The 20,317-nt window shown below is 39.2% G+C and overlaps 1 protein-coding gene across 1 annotated transcript in view; it reads left to right on the plus strand.

Moving 5' to 3' along the window:
• The window catches only part of LOC134754726 (F-box/LRR-repeat protein 7-like), a 36,445-nt gene that overhangs the window by 11,129 nt on the left and 4,999 nt on the right, over positions 1 to 20,317 (plus strand). Inside the window, exons 6-12 of the mRNA XM_063691060.1 lie at positions 1,869 to 2,031; positions 3,612 to 3,802; positions 5,089 to 5,175; positions 6,059 to 6,557; positions 10,078 to 10,164; positions 16,096 to 16,373; positions 19,516 to 19,641. Of these exons, the coding sequence (XP_063547130.1) occupies positions 1,869 to 2,031; positions 3,612 to 3,802; positions 5,089 to 5,175; positions 6,059 to 6,557; positions 10,078 to 10,164; positions 16,096 to 16,373; positions 19,516 to 19,641 (1,431 nt within the window). The remainder of the gene's footprint in view (positions 1 to 1,868; positions 2,032 to 3,611; positions 3,803 to 5,088; positions 5,176 to 6,058; positions 6,558 to 10,077; positions 10,165 to 16,095; positions 16,374 to 19,515; positions 19,642 to 20,317) is intronic.

The raw sequence follows: 20,317 nt of genomic DNA on the forward strand, positions 1-20,317 counted from the left end.
AGTTTATGGAATAATTTTATATTAATTTGAGTTCAAGATAAATAAATCATAATTAATTTCCTAAGCATATTTATAGTTAGTCAAGTAAATCTTGTCAGTAGAAAAAGGCGCGAAATTCAAATTTTCTATGGGACGATATCCCATCGGACTTCCGGTTCGAGCGCCATCTTGATAGTTAGCATCGTGATTAATTACTTTGTTTTTTGCTTATTAATATTGTTTAAAGTGTAATATCGATAGCTTATTATACAGTAAACTAATGTGGTAGTGTGCAGTGAATGGAGAATTAATTTTGAAGCGCGTTTAACCACCATCTTGGAGTCAACGGCCGGTAGTCCACGTGCTTCTTGTAAAGTCTAGCTATCGATTTACAAGAGCTAACAAATCACCGTACACTGTCTTGTACAACCGTACAATTTTTGTCGTTTGTAAACCTCTCAATACCTTGATACTGGCGAAATAGTCCCACTGGGCTGAAGCCATAATTTTAAAAGAAGAAGAAGAAGATATCCCATCGCACCTACAATTTTTAAATTTGCCGCCTTTTTCTACTGACAAGATTTGCTTGATCAACTTTAAACTCTTTTTGTACCATAAATTAATTCTTTTATATTTATATTTTCTAGTCTTTATTATTCCATAAATGTGAATTTAATTTGTATTTGCAACACCATCAGCTGCTATTGGTTCCCTGGCTAATTGACTGTCATAGGCATGTTGCTACACTAATAACTTCCTTGCCACACTAAAAATCTATACTATTTGAGACAGTTGTAAATTGTAAAACTGTTTTATCCATACCAAATGTAGTGTCACAGTCTAAGTATAAAGGTTGACCTTAGCCGTTGGACAAACCCTGAAATCCCAAGTAGGGTTACTTCTCGGGAATCTCTAACGCTAATATTTTTAGGGTTCCGTACCCAAAGGGTAAAAACGGGACCCTATTACTAAGACTCCGCTGTCCGTCTGTCTGTCACCAGGCTGTATCTCATGAACATGTGATAGTTAGACAGTTGAAATTTACACAGATGATGTATTTCTGTTGCCGCTATAACAACAAACACGGTGGGCGAGTTCGACTCGCACTTGTCCGGTTTTTTTAAATTAGATGCGAAGATAAAAAAAAAATTCAAACAAAAATTAATTCAAATGATCAACAAAAAGAAATATACTGTATTAACCATTGGCAGTGTTTTTGACAACTTGTTCTTCTTCTTCTTTTAAAATTATGGCTTCAGCCCAGTGGGACTATTTCGCCAGTATCAAGGTATTAAGTGGTTTAAAAACGACAAAAATTGTACGGTTGTACAAGACAATGTACGGTGATTTGTTAGCTCTTGTAAATCGATAGCTAGAGTTTGCAAGAAGCACGTGGACTACCGGCCGTTGACTCCAAGATGGTGGTTAAACGCGCTTCATAATTAATTCTCCATTCACTGCACACTACCCCCTACATTAGTTTACTGTATAATAAGCTATCGATATTACACTTTAAACAATATTAATGAGCAAAAAACAAAGTAATTAATCTCGATGCTAACTATCAAGATGGCGCTCGAACCGGAAGTCCGACAACTTGTTCGAAAATGTGCGGCAATGATGACATTTGTCAAAAGTCAGAATCTTATTAATGTCATAAATAAAAAAGATAATCAATAAGGTCAAAGAAGGTTTCATACTATTTATTACATCAGGAGCTATTAACACATACAGGCAGCTCCAAAAAAAAAACGTAATTTGGTTATTTCTTCGTAACCGCTACACCGGTTGTTTGCTACGAACGAAATTTGAATCTCGAGCTTTTTTCTTGTGACAAGATTTCCTTGACCAACTATATACTGTAAGTTCTCAAAAACTCTTTGTTACAGAATAGAGAAGAAAAAGACACCACAGAAAATACACACACAATATTAGACATACTGAAATGGGACTGTCTAGCGCATGTGCTCAGTTTCGTTCCCATCATAGACTTAATCCGGTCAGAGCGCGTGAGCAAACGCTGGCAGTGTATGGTCCAGGAGCATTATAATGGTTTGTACATTCTGATAATATCTGAACCATAGACATAGTATATACAAGTAGTTATAGACGCGCGACCGAGCGATCGGGGGTAAGAGAAATAATATTTCAGAAGCGTTGCGTCACACACGCAACGCTTTTTAAGCTCTCGTGCTAGGGCCTTAGGGGACATGTCTGCTGCAAAAATTGTTAAAATTGTGTCAACTGTATATTCTAAATCAGTCACCTAGGAGTTCACTGACCGAACATAGCAAGGGGTAGATTTCCACATATTAATTGTGTTACCCCTCCACATTCGTGCGCGAATCGCGACGCGAAGCCGCGAACGCGAGTGTGGAGTCTAGTTCGCCAATCAGCGAAATCAACTCCACACTCGCGTTCGCGGCTTTGCGCCGCGTAGTCTTGAGCGGGCTTTATACACCAAACACGTAAAATTACTTGTAGCTTATACTAACATGCAATAATTATACAGTATTGATGCTGCTATTATAGAGGCTACAATACACCACTCAGCATATGCTCTAACATATATATATATGCTACAGAGCTAATCTTCCGTGGACCGTGGAGCCCAGGTAAAAATATATAAAGAGGTAGAAGTCAAGCATGTATTTAGTTTAATAGATAGTGGAGCATATATGCCTTAAGGCATTAAGAGGTAGAAGTCAGGCATGTACTTAGTTTAATAGATAGTGGAGCATATACTGCATATATGACTTCAGGCATTAAGCGGTAGAAGGCAGGCATGTACTTAGTTTAATAGATAGTGGAGTATATACGCCTTAAGGCTTTAAGAGGTAGAAGTCGGGCATGTATTTAGTTTAATAGACAGTGGAGCATTATGCCTTAAGGCATTAAGAGGTAGAAGTCAGGCATGTATTTAGTTTTATAGATAGTGGAGCATATATGCCTTCACAGGCATTAAGTCCGCCATTTGTACCATTATGTATTGTGCAATAAAGTTTAGTAGGGATAGGGATACTAGTTTTCCTAAAACATAAACCCATTGTTTTAATAAATTTATTGTGTGCTAATGTAAGATTGCTAATGTGTAATATTAAACTCAGTTGTCAATAAACATTATGATTATTATGAAGTTAGACTAATTTAGGAGAACAATAGGTACTGATTTTTTTATTGAATTGAAATTTATACGTATTGTGGTGTTACATATGAAATTAGTAACCAGACTAAAGTTCACTAAACAAAAGTTTAAAAATTTATTCTACAGTTCACTCTGATTTTCCTATGAGTGACAGACAAGACATAATAGTATTATCATACAGAACGGCCACGCACCGCCCCGCCCCGACTCGAATTTCCTCGCGCCGCGACACCAGATTGACGGCCGTTTGCCGGCCGCTCAGTACTATTTTTAAGCACACTATGACTCATGACGCGTGTACAGACGTGCCGTTCACACATAGAAACGCAAGTGATTTTAGATGTATAGCGTGTCCGCCCTGTGATTTCGGTTAATGGATGCTTAAATGCCGTAGCTCTTGAAAGGAGACAAACAGAAATCTCAAAATGACGTATAGGGAAAAGCGATTATCAACAGTGTTTATTAAGTCGTCAGTTATTTCTACCAGGTACGCGACTGTTCAAGACGTCATGGTGGCAACACGGTACAGTGACGCTAACGACGTTGGTATTACGGCGGGTGCTGCAGCGATTGGGCCCGAACCTGAAACGACTGCACATCGACCAAAAGTGCCCGGCGCTCAACGACCGCACGCCGCACACGGTGGGCAAGTTCTGCCCCAACCTCGAGGAGCTCAAGGTGAAGTCACAGAATAAGTAATAGCAAAGATAGATATAACTCCGTAATAGATGGATACAGTCTAAGGAAAAAACGTGCCTCGAAAATCAAGAAAATTTGATTCTCGTTCAGAGGGCGCTACTAGCTTTGGCCTACTGTCGTATAGATGGCGTTGACGGTTTCGTTTGTTATTTAACAATTTTAACGCATATCAGTGAAAGAACATGGGTCAAAATCATAAAAATAATTAATGCAAATAAAAAAAGTCATTTATCCATATTTAAATAAATTTTATCGTATTTTTATAAATCTTCATTTTTAGTTTTAAAGTGTGTCAACAGATGGCAGTGAATATACTGGGGTTACAAAATTTACTATGACAGTACCGCTCTAGTATAAGTTACTCTATGGTAATAGTATTATCATACAGAACGGCCACGCACCGCCCCCCGCCCCCCCCCCCCCCGACTCGAATTACCTCGCCCCGCGACAGCAGATTGACGGCCGTTTGCCGGCCTGAACTTACTCACACAATGACGCATGACGTGTGCAGACGTGCCGTTCACACATAGAAACGCAGTGATTTTTGATGTATAGCGTGTCCGCCCTGTGGTGAAGTTCTGGTTCATGTGGCTGGTATATGGAGACAATGATGGAGAATCTTGACACCTCGTAACCTGAATCGATTACTTTAACAATTAATGCCTAAAGGTGCTTCCCCGTACAGTTCACGCACCTCCCTCCCTCCCTTGAAGCAAAGATAGATATAACTCCGTAATAGATGGATACAGGTCTAAGGAATAAACGTGCCTCGAAAATCAAGAAAATTTGATTCTCGTTCAGAGGGCGCTACTAGTTTTGGCCTACAGTCGTATAGATGGCGTTGACGGTTTCGTTTGTTATTTAACAATTTTAACGCATATCGGTGAAAGAACATGGGTCAAAATCATAAAAATAATTAATGCAAATAAAAAAAATCATTTATCTATATTTAAATGCATTCTATCGTATTTTTATAAATCTTGAATTTATTGGGGTTACAAAATTTACTATGACAGTACCGCTCTAGTATAAGTTACTCTATGCTTGAAGCGATGGCATTGTGGTATTAGCTAGCTGATACATTGACCGGTTCTATCAAAGACAATTGCATCTGTATTTTAGACTTAATTGACTTAAAGAAAATGTTAGTTTTCTACAGAATTTTGGTCATTTTGCCACGGAATTTTAAAAATTTCCCTTAGGTTTGATTTACAAAAAATCTAATCTATATATCATATTGATTTCGTTTTCTTTTCTCATTATAGGTTTTCGGGATGGATACTGAAAATTGGAATCCGGTTACTTCTGGATGTAAATTTTTAAAAGCAGTTTCCTTTTTATCTTGCACGGAGGTAAGTTATACTATTAGTAATTTATGTCATTAGTAGAAGTACAATCACAATGTCTTATTTATCACTGACTTTATAATGCTTATCACTATACAGAGTGATCAATCCAAATGGGTCATCAATCCAAATGGGTTATCAATCCAAATTTGCCATGAATCCAAATGGGTCAGTAGGGAGAAGTCTGAAACTATGAGAGTTAGCGACAACTGTTCTTAGGAACCATGGCGTCGATTTTAGATTTAATAATAATGACATTCAAACTTTTTTTTAAACTCTCATACATAACCGGGAATCGAACCTGGTCAATCTTTATGTAATCGCGTGTAGTATTTGTTTGTATAATTGATCCTGAAAGTATAAGGTTATGTATGAAAGATAAAAAAAAAAATCGAATGCCATTTTAAATCTAAAATCTAAGCCATGGTTCCTAAGAACCAAAGATAGATATAACTCCGTAATAGATGGATACAGTCTAAGGAAAAAACGTGCCTCGAAAATCAAGAAAATTTGATTCTCGATCAGATGACGCCCCTACCTTTGGCCTACTCTCGTATATAGGGCGTTGACTGTTTAGTTTGTTATTTAACAATTTTAACGCATACCAGTGAAAGAACATGGGTCAAAATCATTAATGCAAATTAAAAAAAAAACATTTATCCGTATTTAAATACATTTTATCTTATTTTTATAAATCTTCATTTTTAGTTTTAAAGTGTGTCGATAGATGGCAGGGAATTTATTGTGGTTACAAAATTTACTATGACAGTACCGCTCTATCCTATTATATCCTCTTTGCTAAGAACATATGTCGCTAGCTCTCATAGTTACAGACTTATTCCTACTGACCCATTTAATGTATCAATCATACTTTCGTCTCATGTTTCAGGTGACTGACTCAAGTTTACAACTAATGATGAATAAAAAAACGATTATAGAAAGCATAACCGTAGCCGAAAACAGACAAGTGACCGGTATGTTCCTATGTTCCTCCGAAACGTCGAGGCTACCGCTACACACGCTCTCCTTCTACAACTGTTACAGCCTGCAGGGCCTCCTAATATGGGCCGCCTTAGACACGCTACCCAACCTCAAAACACTCAGGCTAGATGTATGCCCCGTCTCAACTTGGGAAATCGTACCACGCATACTCAACAAACTACCACACTTAGAAGAGCTATCACTCAGCGATTACTATTCTTTTAAGGTCAGCTCAAATATTGACTTTTGCAAATCATTGTCGAAGATGACCGAGTTGAGAGTTTTGAACCTCAGCAAAAATATCTACATAGATGATGCGATACTGATGACGGTCGCACAGACGTGCAGCAAGTTGGAGTCTCTGAATGTCTCGGGTTGTAATGCTAAAAAGTTCAACCCTCAGCCAGGTAATTGCTTTATGCTTCATTTTATTCCTTAAACTTGTTCAAAAGATCTTTATATGTTCTGAACATTTTTTGGCGGCGAACGAAATGTACAATATTTCAACTTATTCTATTTATATAAGGTTAGAAATGGAACAATAGTGATGACTGATCGGCATAATACTCTTATTAGTTGTCTACACTACCGCTCAAAAGTATTTAGGCACCCGCAATTTTCACCATACAATTGTATACAAAAATTATTTTCAAGTTTGATCGCAGGCAAATGAAATGACTCTCTTACATGTTGGATCGAATTTTCATTTAGGTAAATATATTGAGCCTCAAATTGTTGCCCAAGACATCCTTAATTTCAAGTTTATTTTATGCAACGATTTAAAAAACCCTTATGTACTGGTTCATACAAAATAAAACGATTTCGTACTGGAAAACGATTTATGGATTTTTTCACGCCTGCCATTTGGTAAATAGGCAATGTACACGAATATTCTGCAGATCATTTTGAATCTCGATATGTCTGTTAAATTAAAAAAGTAAACTGCACAAAAAACTGTTACCCGACTGCGACTTAGCGGTATAATTCTGAAAATCGATTTTGTATACAATTGTATGGAAAAAATGCCATTCATCTGACACTAAACTTTTAAGGTTTTTGTTTTAAGTTTATTCTAATGGTCGTAACACACCATCGCACCGCACCGCGACCTTGAAGCAGTTCTAGGAATACGTAGTTCTTGCGCGGGGTTTTGGGCCAGAATCTAAGTAAGTACGACTCTGTTGAGGTCTGATTTGCTATAGGTATGTTTCTGAATAAAGCAGTTTCGACATACGACTTATGATATGGAAGTCACTTTCTCTTTAAATCAATTTCTGAGTAGGACAGATTCGAATAAATGGGTCCCGTGACATGACAGTACTACGTCAGATTGGTAACGAGTTGGATTAGGACTAATGCCGTTTCTTATCTCATCCGATTAGCAACGATTCGATTAAGAAATTGAACAGAATCTTTTAATGATGAATAACGTCACACTAAATCAATAGGTAGGTAGGTTAGGTTCTTTAGGTTGCTTTAGATGCCCGAAGGGCAAACCGCCGAGAAATAGGAGCCCCGCATAGCGGGGCTCCGTCGACTCAGGGTAAGAAGGAAATGTTCAATGGACAAGTATCTATTTTGGCATAATGGTACATATTATGTGGATAATTTAAAAAAAAAAAAATTATAACAGAATCCGATCAACATCGAATCGGTCGTACTCGGAATTACACATACTAAGATTCCAATATGTAATTTTCTATCCTACTCAGAATTCGGCATAATGAGAATCTGAAGTGCTAGGAATTTGAGATTTTAATAACCTAACATTTTAGGAACTTGGATAACTTAGAAAATGCCCTATTCATAATGAAACCTATTTAGAATCCGAATTAAATAGAAACTGGCAACCTTAGAATCGTACTTACTCAGATTAAGGCCTAAACCTCAACTGATTTAATACGAATCTGTCCTGGCCCGCCTAAAGGGCGCCGCGCCAGTGTTGCCAAGTGTCCCATATTTCCAAGTTTTTCATTTTTTTTCATGGAAATATGGGACACTTGGCAACACTGGCGCACGTGTGCGGCAGTCTGTAAGGTAGGATCGTACCGTTTTGAAGGTTCGATGCGATATAATTTTCAGACAAACAACTTAATAAAGTTTTCAAACCTGTGTTGCATGATACATCTAGGTGTACTCTTTAAAATTCACCACTCTCCCCTCCCCTCCACCTGACGCTACCCCCCCCCACACCTTGAAATATGTCCCCGTTGGTGGTTTTTTGACATTCTCACGAAAACTATAATAGATATCAAAAAAGTGTCAAAGACAGAATTAATCCTCATTAAATTTGGACCAAAAAAGGCTTTATATGTTTTTGTACAAGTTGGACGGTATTCAAGCTATAAGTACTTGTATAACCTTAAAATTACAAAATAACAATACTCGTTTGACGACGTGCATTATATTTTCAAAACGACTAGACGGATTGTTTATTTTTAGACCTACACACTTTTTCTGTATCTTGAACGGTTTCCTTAAAAATTGAGAAAAACCGCGTTTCCGTCCCTTTGCGGTGTGGGGGGTGACACAGAGGGGGGAGGGGTGGGGAGGGTTCATGAAAAATAACTTTGGTCTATAACGTACACATCTCAATATTTCCAATTGAAAAAGTCTTCCATTAATAATGCCGTAATTTTAGATAATTTCCCTGAATTATGCCTTTGGTATTTGTGTGTCTACCTGTGACCTCGTATTCCTCGTAGCGCCGAAACAGATGAACCGATTTTAATGTTTTTTTTTGTTTGATAGCTGGCTTCACTGCGGTGAATTTTAGGTATATTTCATTAAAATCCGTCTAGTCGTTTCGAAAATATAATGCACGTCGTCAAACGAGTATGGTTATTTTGTAATTTTAAGGTTATACAAGTACTTATAGCTTGAATACCGTCCAACTTGTACAAAAACATATAAAGCCTTTTTTGTTCCAAATTTAATGAGGATTAATTCTGTCCTTGACACTTTTTTGATATCTATTATAGTTTTTGTGAGAATGTCAAAAAACCACCAACGGGGACACATTTCAAGGTGGGGGGGGGGGGGTGTTGTAGCGTCAGGTGGAGGGGAGGGGAGAGTGGTAAATTTTAAAGAGTACACCTAGATGTATCATGCCATACAGGTTTGAAAACTGTTTTTTATTTATTTATTAAGGAATCAAACAGTCACATACAGATGTTTAAACTTGCAGATATACAATAAGACCTATAGTTCCATTACTTATAACATACTGATATTGATAACAAGTAGAAACAGGGCTTGTTCGGCACTGCCTATAAATAGGAAGATACACAGAAGTAACAATTGGATACACAACTAATAAAGTACCTAAGTATCAAACATGCAAACATGCTTATAAACATACATACGTTACATAAGGTTATAGATAGGCCCACTGATTATCAGTCCGCCGGACGATATTAGCTTGTCAGTTGAGAAAAAAATTTGACAGTTCCTAACAACTGACCTTTTAGGTAAAATGTGTTTCTCATCATAATAACGTCCATCGATCTGTTTATGCAAGACCGTTTGGCATATTTATTGTTACATAGATAATTTTTACATGCATTGACGATGACAAATTTTATAAAGTATATTAGTTACGCGAGGTGGTTGTTGGACATTCCATAACGTATGTATTAAACAACCTTCTATAGAGGAGTTCACGACCTACTTTAGTGATTTGTCTACGTAATGTTGGTAGTAATTAATTTAGATTAATTTAGGTAAATACGTCTGATATTGTTCTGCATGTTAGATTGTATAATTCTTAGATTTAAGGACCTAGATTTAAGGAACTTAGCATGTAATTATATTCAAATACAATTATATTGTTCATGAATAAATAAATACAAAAAAAAAACAATTTAGCTAGGACCCTAAATGGCTCAAAAATCACGGAGCGTGACATATGTATTTTTTCTATTCCAGGCATGGGATGTAACGCGTTGTTGAACAATGGATATCAGCTGTATGGGCGCGGTGGTTGGGGCTTTCGCTTAGATGATGAAGATGGAGGTTAATTAATTTATTTAAACATTATTCCACATCAAAAAAGGTACAAATGGTATGGCATTTAGTGATGAATCTTAAGGGGCCCACTGACTATCAGTCCGCCGGACGATATCGGCCTGTCAGTTGTTCGGAACTGTCAAATTTTTGTTCTAACTGACAGGCCGATATCGTCCGGCGGACTGATAGTCAGTGGGCCCCTTTATATGCATAAGTAGCCCTACCACGAGCTTGACACTAACCTGACATTGACCAAAGATAGATATAACTCCGTAATAGATGGATACAGTCTAAGGAAAAAACGTGCCTCGAAAATCAAGAAAATTTGATTCTCGTTCAGAGGGCGCTACTAGTTTTGGCCTACAGTCGTATAGATGGCGTTGACGGTTTCGTTTGTTATTTAACAATTTTAACGCATATCAGTGAAAGAACATGGGTCAAAATCATAAAAATAATTAATGCAAATAAAAAAAATCATTTATCTATATTTAAATACATTCTATCGTATTTTTATAAATCTTCATTTTTAGTTTTAAAGTGTGTCGACAGATGGCAGTGAATTTACTGGGGTTACAAAATTTACTATGACAGTACCGCTCTAGTATAAGTTACTCTATGCATTGACGTATTCGCTAGAACGTGCGTGATTGACTTTCTATGCATCTTGCTCGTACTGGCATATTAGTGCGAGCGATATGTATATAAAGTAAGTTTCGCAGACGTTAGCGAGTATGTCAGTGTCTGGAAGGGTTCTGGAAATGTCCGATGAAGTGAAATATCTAGGTTTAACACTAGATAAAGAACTGAACTGGAAAAAGCATGTCGAAACTACCATAACCAAGGCACTGAGGGTGTTTGGAATGTGTAGAACGGCATATGGCAAAACGTGGGGTTTAAACCCAAAGGTACTGAGATGGATCTATACCATGATGGTAAGACCTATCATTCTGTACGGATGCCTGGCATGGTGGCCAAGGACACTAAAGAGCACATGCAGGGATGCCCTTACGAAAATACAAAGAACGGCGTGCATGGCTATTACTGGCGCGTCTAGAACGACGCCAACAGCGGCGATGGAGGTACTACTAGACCTCCCGCCGCTGCACCTAGTGATACAATCTGAGGCGCGGAAATCGTTACACAGGCTGGCTTTGACAGGCCTCTGGAGCGATAACAAGCCAAAGACTAAACACACAAACATGGAATGTGACAATTTCATGAAAAGGATTACGAATATGGGCTGCGATAAGATGCAACCCAAGTTTGTGTTCCGTAAGAATTTTAATGTTAAAGTTCCAACAAGGGCTGAATGGACCGAAGGTCTTGAAGCACCAATGTCTGATGAAAATGACATCATATGGTACACAGACGGGTCCAAGACAGATTCTGGTACTGGGGCAGGCATTTATGCAAATGACTTTAGTAGTAGCATAAGCATGGGCAATTACGCCACTGTCTTCCAAGCCGAGACATACGCTATAATTGCCTGTGCACATGAGAATATAGTTAGGCAAACCCAAGGGAAGAATATCTATATTCTCAGCGACAGCCAAGCTGCACTCAAAGCGCTTAAGGCGCCTAGAGTGGACTCTAGACTGGTATACAATGGCATCCAAGCTCTGAACAAGCTTGGAAGGCAAAACAAAGTGCAACTGGTGTGGATCCCAGGGCACGAGGGATTCATGGGCAATGAAAATGCAGATGAACTTGCCAGAGCTGGATCTGCAAACAACCTTATAGGTCCGGAACCATTCGTGGGGCTCTCACAGGGAACCATCACAACGGCTATCAAAGACCTTACTAAGACCAAACACCAGGAAGAATGGGACAGTCTGACGGGTCTAAAGCACTCAAAGCTCTTTATACAAGGGGTAGACTCTGGTTGGAGCAAAAAGCTTTGGAAACTTAGCAAACGGCAACTCCAAATAATAACGGGGGTGTTTACTGGCCATTACGGGGTCAAGGGAATCCTGGCCAAGATGGGGCACGCTGACAACACCGATTGTCGTATGTGTGGCGAAGAGGAAGAGACAATAGAACACCTTATGTGTGAATGTCACGCCCTCGCCAGACAAAGAATGAAGGACTTTGGAACAGGCTACCTGGTACCAAAGGAATTCAAAAAGCTACCCATAAGGTCCATCATCCGGCATATGGAGATGGTGGGGAAGGCTCTTGAGTAGCGGACGGATCTTTTCTAGGGGGTAACTGCACAAAAGATCCCTAAGTGTATCCGAAAGGGCCCCCGAAACTATAAGATAAGATAAGATAAGATGTCAGTGTCTAACTGGTGGTAGCTGTAAAGAAGTGTAAGTAGTTTATGATAAATTTATGTTTCTAATTTGAGAGACGTGGGCAGGGGGGTGTCACTACGCAGTTTAGGTATATTTGGCCGGCGCACCGCCCGGGCAGGTTTATGGCAGTGGGCTGCCGCTCGCACTATAGTCGTGTCACGTGGCGCTCGCGCAAAATTGAAAATCTTTAGTTCCCGAAGTCTTTACTTGTAATAGTTAGTTAAAATAAACATCCTTAATTTATTGAATATTGGTCGCCCAGAAACAATATTAGGAACTGACCGACATATTTTCAAAGGAATACGGCTGTGGCATACCTACTTTCGTGAGAATCAGACATACTATCTCCGGCTAAAAATGTCTACAGAATCAACGTTTGTAATTCCTACATATTTATCTTAAAAATAATAAATCAGTAGGTATAGGTACAAAAACTTGTCAAGTGACAACCCCGTGCCGACACTCGCAGCTCGGTCATAAAACTGCGGCGCGCAAAGAAGATTCAAGTTTCAATTTTGCTTGCAGGCGGCGAGTGTAGGTATAATTTTATACCTAAATCTGGTTTTTGTGAAGGAGTGAATTTTCTGTACGGTAGTACTATTAGTTATTCTGTGACGTGGGCGCTAACGATGGGCCTCATAAGAAGGCTCAAGGTCACGCAAAGGGCAATGGAGAGAGCTATGCTCGGGGTTTCTCTGCGTGATAGAATCAGAAATGATGATATCCGCAGTAGAACTGGGGTCACCGACATATCAGAATTGCAAACCTTAAGTGGCAGTGGGCGGGGCACATTGCTCGCGGAACTGATGGCCGGTGGGGCCGGAAGGTTCTGGAGTGGCGTCCGCGTACCGGAAGACGAACTGCCGGTAGGCCTCCAACGAGATGGAGCGACGACCTGGTGAAGGTCGCGGGAATTCGGTGGTTGCGAGCGGCACAGGATCGGTCGGAGTGGCGAGCCTTGGGGGAGGCCTATGTCCAGCAGTGGACGTCTATCGGCTGACATGATGAATTTGAGAGATAATGTAGATGGCGCTGTACGGCCCCTATACATGTTATGCGGTAACTAATTGTCAAAAGTTGACCTTTGAAAATTGAGTTACTTATAACAGAATATTTGGCGTAGCACAGCATCTACTTCAGCTATCAAATTAGGAGGGTTTTTTTTTCTTACACTACATTTCTACTATACATAGTCAATAATTCTTCGGTAATTTAGCAAGTTTTTTTTTTTTTTTCTATCCGAAACCTCATATTATAGAGAGTAGAGTTCGTCTAAGCTAACTTTACTTTATACAGACTTGAACAGAACAAAGTGAGGAAGTATCTTAACAAACGTCATATTTTATTAGAAAATTTGACATTAATGATGCCATTGACACACTTTATCATTGCAAAAGTCATGCAGAGTTAGTTTGGTCCGACTCTATACCCAAATATCACACCGTAATCACACGTAAAATGTCACATGCTGTGACAAAGGGGAGGGGAGTCACTTTCAACTTGTACAGTACAGTTAAGTTTTTTTAACAAGTTTTTGTAACGATAATCGTTTTTATTCTTTTAAGGCCGTTCTATCGGTTTGCCGCTGTCTTTGTCACATTTCGCAAGAAAGAACGGAAAAGAACATACACGCCAAGTGTCAGTTTTGATCGAATTTTGTCGGTTTTTATTTATTTCAAAAACGTTACCTTACAATATCGAAATTCTAAAGCTATGAAATTACTATTTAAGTTAAGATTGTTTTTTCTTCTTACGGCCTTAATATTAATAATACTTAATTCGATTTGCCGATTTCGTTGAAAAAATGTGATGTCACACCAGTGGGGAGGGGTTTGCCAAATGTGACCAAGTACGACAAGGAGGAAGAGGGGTAAAAAACCTAGAATTTTGTGTGGTGTCATTAAGAAAATATGATTTTACTTTCAGCATTCTCTCAAATCGGCTGTATTGTTTTTTCTTTAATAAAATAAGTGTAAACAGGTTGTGAAAGGCAAGAGGAATCTACCGATACGTCATTTTTAAGAATCCGTCCAGTATCCTGAGCTACAGGGTGTACTGATTATCAGTATTTAAACTCATAACCCTACAAATAAACTTCTGAAAGGGTACCCCCAGGCCAAAAGTATAGAAACAACGTTGTTTTCTTTAATATCTCATGTTTATATCTTTGTTGTATATATTTGTAAACTAAAACTTACATTAGGCAAACCCAGATTAAAAATACACGCTTAATATCAAAACATAACGGCTAAGGAATGGAATGCGCTCCCGCCATCTGTATTCCCTGATCAATATGACCTCGGTCTCTTTAAAACAAGAGTGAATAGGCTGTTACTGAACCGGTGAGCTCCATCTTAGGCCCTGTCTTCACTTTCCATCAGGTGTGACTAGGGCCAATCGCCGATCAGTTTATAATAAAAAAAATAATAAAAAATCCTAAAATATTGCCAAAAAGCTAAAAAAATAAAGTAGGAAAAAGTTACATAATTATACCTACCCTTTAATTACATGACAAAATGGTAAATTGGCAACTATCACAGCCAGAGTAATTTACTTTTACTCGTGCGCCCAGTGTTAGTCGCCTGCTTGCGCCTTCTGGAAACATTGGGACAATGTACAGTCGCCATCAGATATATCAGAGCGGCCGAGGTGTTCACAATATCTGAACACGCACTCTAACGCCTTGACAATAGAGGCGTGTTCAGATATTTGTGAGCACCTCGACCGCTCCGATATATCTGATGGCGACTGTACATATGGGATCCAGAGGCTTAGTTTATAAGTTAGTATAGGTTTAACTAACATAGGCTCAAAGATATATATAACTCCGTAATAGATGGATACAGTCTAAGGAAAAAACGTGCCACGAAATTCTCGAAAATCACGAAAATTTGATTCTCGACCAGATTGCGCCACTAGTTTTGGCCTACTCTCGTATAGAGGGCGTTGACTGTTTCGTTTGTTGTTTATAATTTTAACGCATACCAGTGAAAGAACATGGGTCAAAATCATGTAAAAATAATTAATGCAAATAAAAAAATTATTTATCCATATTTAAATACATTTTATCGTATTTTTATAAATCTTCATTTTTAGTTTTAAAGTGTGTCGACAGATGGCAGTGAATTTACTGGGGTTACAAAATTTACTATGACAGTACCGCTCTAGTATAAGTTACTCTATGATACGAGTAATAGTCCCATATATGCAGAAAAAAAAAATCAGAACATCACATTTAAAAATAAACAGTCTTACTCTAAGAACAAATTAAATTATTTTCTATGAAAATATTTTAATTTGTGGTTTTTCAAGTAGACACACTACTATTTAAACTATAAACTGAAATAAATGTCATATACGAAGGAAAAAAAGGAAAAAAGGAAGGAAGGAAGGAAAGGGGGCGCCACAAGCCTTCGGGAATTGTCATATACTTGGAAATTTCGACCCATGCCACCGTGGCCGGATAGCCGAGCGGTTCAGGCACCTGTCCGGTAAACGGGGTACGCTGGTTCGATTCCAGCTCTGGACACTGGAGGCTTTGGTCATTTTTTCCTTCGTATATGACATTTATTACAGTTTAAACAGTTAATTTATCAATGCTTACAGTGATGCAATATATTAATCGTAAGTTGTAACCCCTCAGAAGTGGGCGTGAGTGACGAGGGCATCATAATGATATGCCGCTCGTGCAAGGCGCTCAGAGAGCTGGACATCTCGTACATCGAGCTGCTGACGGACGCGGGTGTCGCGGCCGCCGCGCAGTGCGCGCGCCTCGTCAGCCTCACCGCGCGCGGCAACGTCTCGCTCACCCCCGCGCCCTTCGCCCCCTCGCTCGCCGCCGCGCTATCCGGCGCGCCCTTAACCGCCTCGCTCACCGCCGCGCCCTTCGCCGCCGTGCTGGACGCCTGCACCGAGCTGCAGGTAAGTGACAGCACTATTACAGGGCGGACACGGACACGCTATACATCAAAAATCACTTGCGTTTCTATGTGTGAACGTGTACGCGTCATGCGTCATTGTGTGAGTAAGTTGCTTAAAAATAGTACGCCAGAAGTCCGCCAGATTTCTGTCGCGGGGCGAGGTAATTCGAGTCGGGGCGGGGCGGTGCGTGGCCGTTCTGTATGATAATACTATTACTTATTCTGTGGCACTGTCAGCTGCACGTCTCGTACAGCGCGCTGCTCATCTAGGCTCAGCCCGCTTCCTGGGGTTCATCCATTAATTACGTCACACGAATTTCGAGGTTTTTTGACCCCTCCCCCCTCCTTGTCACACTTGGTCACATTTGTCAAACCCCTCCCCCCCCTGGTGTCGAATTAAATATTTATTAATATTTTATCAGAAGAAGTACATATTAGTAATTTTATAACCCAAACCTGATTAGGAAAGACGAATAAAATAATTTAAATAGGTTAAAGTGACGTCACAAGTTTGTGACTCCCCTCACCCTTGTCACAACATGTCACGTCACGTTTTCTTGACCCCCTCCCCCCTAAACGTGTAATGTAAATAATGGATGACCCCCTGTCAGGGCGTGCTCTTTCTTTATTCCGTGATAATAATAGATGATCAAACGAACTTCTCGAGCGAAGTTCGATCACTATTATATGAGTCGTTTCATTCGAAGATATTACATTTACCAGGTAGTCCTTTAAACCTACAGGCGACTTTTGCACTATATTAAGAGACAGTCAATTGACTATTGAACTGATTTTTAGTTCATTTATTCATTTCCCTACCGTTCCCGTTCGTTCCACCCTCATAGTTGCTCATTATCTTTAGAGAAAACGCAAAACTTTTAAAATTTAAGGGTCATATTAGGGTGGGAGGGTTATTATATCTTCGAATGAAACGACTCATATAATAATGATCGAACTTCGCTCGAGAAGTTCGTTTGATCATCTATTATATTTCGTTCGTTTCATTCTTCAGATATTACATTTACCAGGTAGATGTTCAGAGTCTTAAAGTTTTGCTTAGGTGGAATGAAACTATAGATATATGTGAACACAAAATCATATATTTATTTTCATCTTTGACGTGACCTCAGTGGTGACAAAACATTTTTGATCCATCTGCTGATGGTCTGAGAAGTTGCAGGCCTATGTGGAGGTTTGTATGTCAATAACGAATTTCCTGTACTATCAACTCTTTTATTTTTTGTTACTAAAATATAATCTCTGAGAGTTGTAGCAGGGCATATAGACACATTGTCTTTAAAATATGGAAGGAAGAGAACGGGTTGTTCTCGTCCGGCAGCTGATGTTTTAATTATGTCAGTAATTCCAATTTTGACACCGTTTGTGGAAATAACAATATTTTTAATTTTTACAAGCGCTAATGTTTGAACCCTATGCGCTGTGCATATGGTCATTAATGTCACTAATTTTTTCGACAGTTTTTCCAGGCTTATACTTGTATTGGGATACCAGTGAGAGACACGATTTAAAACGACCTAAGGGTCCCATATATGGTTATACTTGGGGCCGTTCGGTCTTTGTTTGTACGCACCTTTGAGAAGGCGTTTTACGCAATCGTCCGGACCGACATTGTCTCCCAATAACAAGGATAAGGCTGAACGGTGACTATTCAGTGTGCCGTATGCACAATTTTTGTTAAATTGTTCTGTTAAAAAAGATAATATTGACGATTTTGGGGGATTTAAAATTTCAATAGAATTAACGGTGCAAAATTGCCACCAGAGCTTATGTGTAACTTCGTATTGTTGTATTGTTTTGTCGGAGTGATGCCAACATCAGTGGCAGACTCGCAGTCAATCCCTATGTCGGCTCATTTTAATCACTTCTCAACACCAAATAATAAAACAAAGAACTTACCTTCATCTTCCGATGAAGACGAATCATAAATTATCCGGTATCGTCTTTTATGATCTTCAAGACGTTTAATTTTTTCACGGTAATTATTTAACTTGTGCACGAAAAAAGAATGAGCAACTATGAGGATGGAATGAACGGGAAGGGTAGGGAAATGAATAAATGAACTAAATATCAGTTCAATAGTCAATTGACTGTCTCTTAATATAGTGCAAAAGTCGCCTGTAGGTTTAAAGGACTACCTGGTAAATGTAATATCTGAAGAATGAAACGAACGAAATATAATTTACATGCACTTAACCATCTGGCATCGGTATTAACGAAATAATACTTTCATGTGTGATATTTCTTGTCCGGCTGGAGTCTGCACTCCAAAACAGAGAAATACGGCATTTTTGTAATTTTAAACGGATATAAATTTAAAAGTGGAAAAATTACTGCCTTGGGTGAGACTTGAACTCACGGCCTCTGGATCGATACTCCAGCGCTCTGCCAACTGAGCCACCAAGACCTCATCCATAGTCAGCAAATCTTCCCACTATATGGGTCTAGGGGACCCTAGCGACATCTACCGTAAGAGTGTTACACTGCTTAAACGGCCACCGGAGTTCCAAGTCATATTGGAAATTCACCAGTTACGATGTGCTACCCATTCTAACCCATTCAAGTCTCACCCAAGGCAGTAATTTTTCCACTTTTAAATTTATTCTAAGCTTAATAGCATCGATCGCAGACGTTTCTGCTTGTTAAAAATTAATTTAGAATGGGTAGCACATCGTAACTGGTGAATTTCCAATATGACTTGGAACTCCGGTGGCAGTTTAAGCAGTGTAACACTCTTACGGTAGATATCGCTAGGGTCCCCTAGACCCATATAGTGGGAAGATTTGCTGACTATGGATGAGGTCTTGGTGGCTCAGTTGGCAGAGCGCTGGAGTATCGATCCAGAGGCCGTGAGTTCAAGTCTCACCCAAGGCAGTAATTTTTCCACTTTTAAATTTATTCTAAGCTTAATAGCATCGATCGCAGACGTTTCTGCTTGTTAAAAATTAATTTAAACGGATATGTTTTTAATATTGACATCGCTTAGGCGCCGTACTGAACTGACAATAGCCTGTGGTAAACGTGAGTGCAACTAAACCCGTTGCCACACGCTTCCACGTACGTTACATATCTATTACTTCTTTGTTTTGTGATTATCAACATACGGCTATGTGTTATGTTTCCAGTTGCTGGATGTATGCGGGTGCGACAGCGTGTCCGCTGCATTACTGGTTGAAGCGGCTACGGCGGCGCTCGCGCGGACGCCGCGCCCGCTCATGCTGCGAATTGGAGGCAGCCAGGAAATCGCAGAGGTACGGTACCTCCATAGAGTAACTGATACGGAGTTATATCTATCTTTGGTACCTCTAACCTAACTTTAAGTTCAAATTTTGGATATTAAAAGGGTTCCGTACACAAAGGGTAAAAACGGGATTACGAACGATACCGGTTGCAAAACCGGTAGTATAAATTACGTCAAATCTGATGTGCAACACGTACAGAACTCCATTACTCAAGGAAGGAATATAAACGACCTCCCAAAAATAATAAATGAAAATTGTGTACTATTTGCCGACGATATTTCCGTGCTTACATCATGTCTAAATAACCAAAAACCTTTACGAAAATCTCAAAAACATATTGACAAATATAACTCACTGGATGAACGATCATAACTTAGAAATAAATTTTTCAAAAACTAAGTTGATGCAATTTAGGCCCTATCAAAAAACCCCGTTACAAATAGATTTCTCATACAATAATATAAAACTAGAATGCGTTGACACCTTTACACTTCTCGGCTTGGATATCGTTATCGACTCCAATATAAATTGGAAAGCGCAAGTAAAAAAGATTGCAACTAAAATGTCAAAATTCACCTATGCATTAGGAGAACTAAAAAAACCACTGACCTAAAATCTGCCCTTGCAGCTTACTACGCGTACGCCTACTCATGGTTAAAATATTCTATCATCCTATGGGGGAATA

Source organism: Cydia strobilella, chromosome Z (genome assembly GCF_947568885.1).
Source record: "Cydia strobilella chromosome Z, ilCydStro3.1, whole genome shotgun sequence".
Lineage (NCBI taxonomy): Eukaryota > Metazoa > Arthropoda > Insecta > Lepidoptera > Tortricidae > Cydia > Cydia strobilella.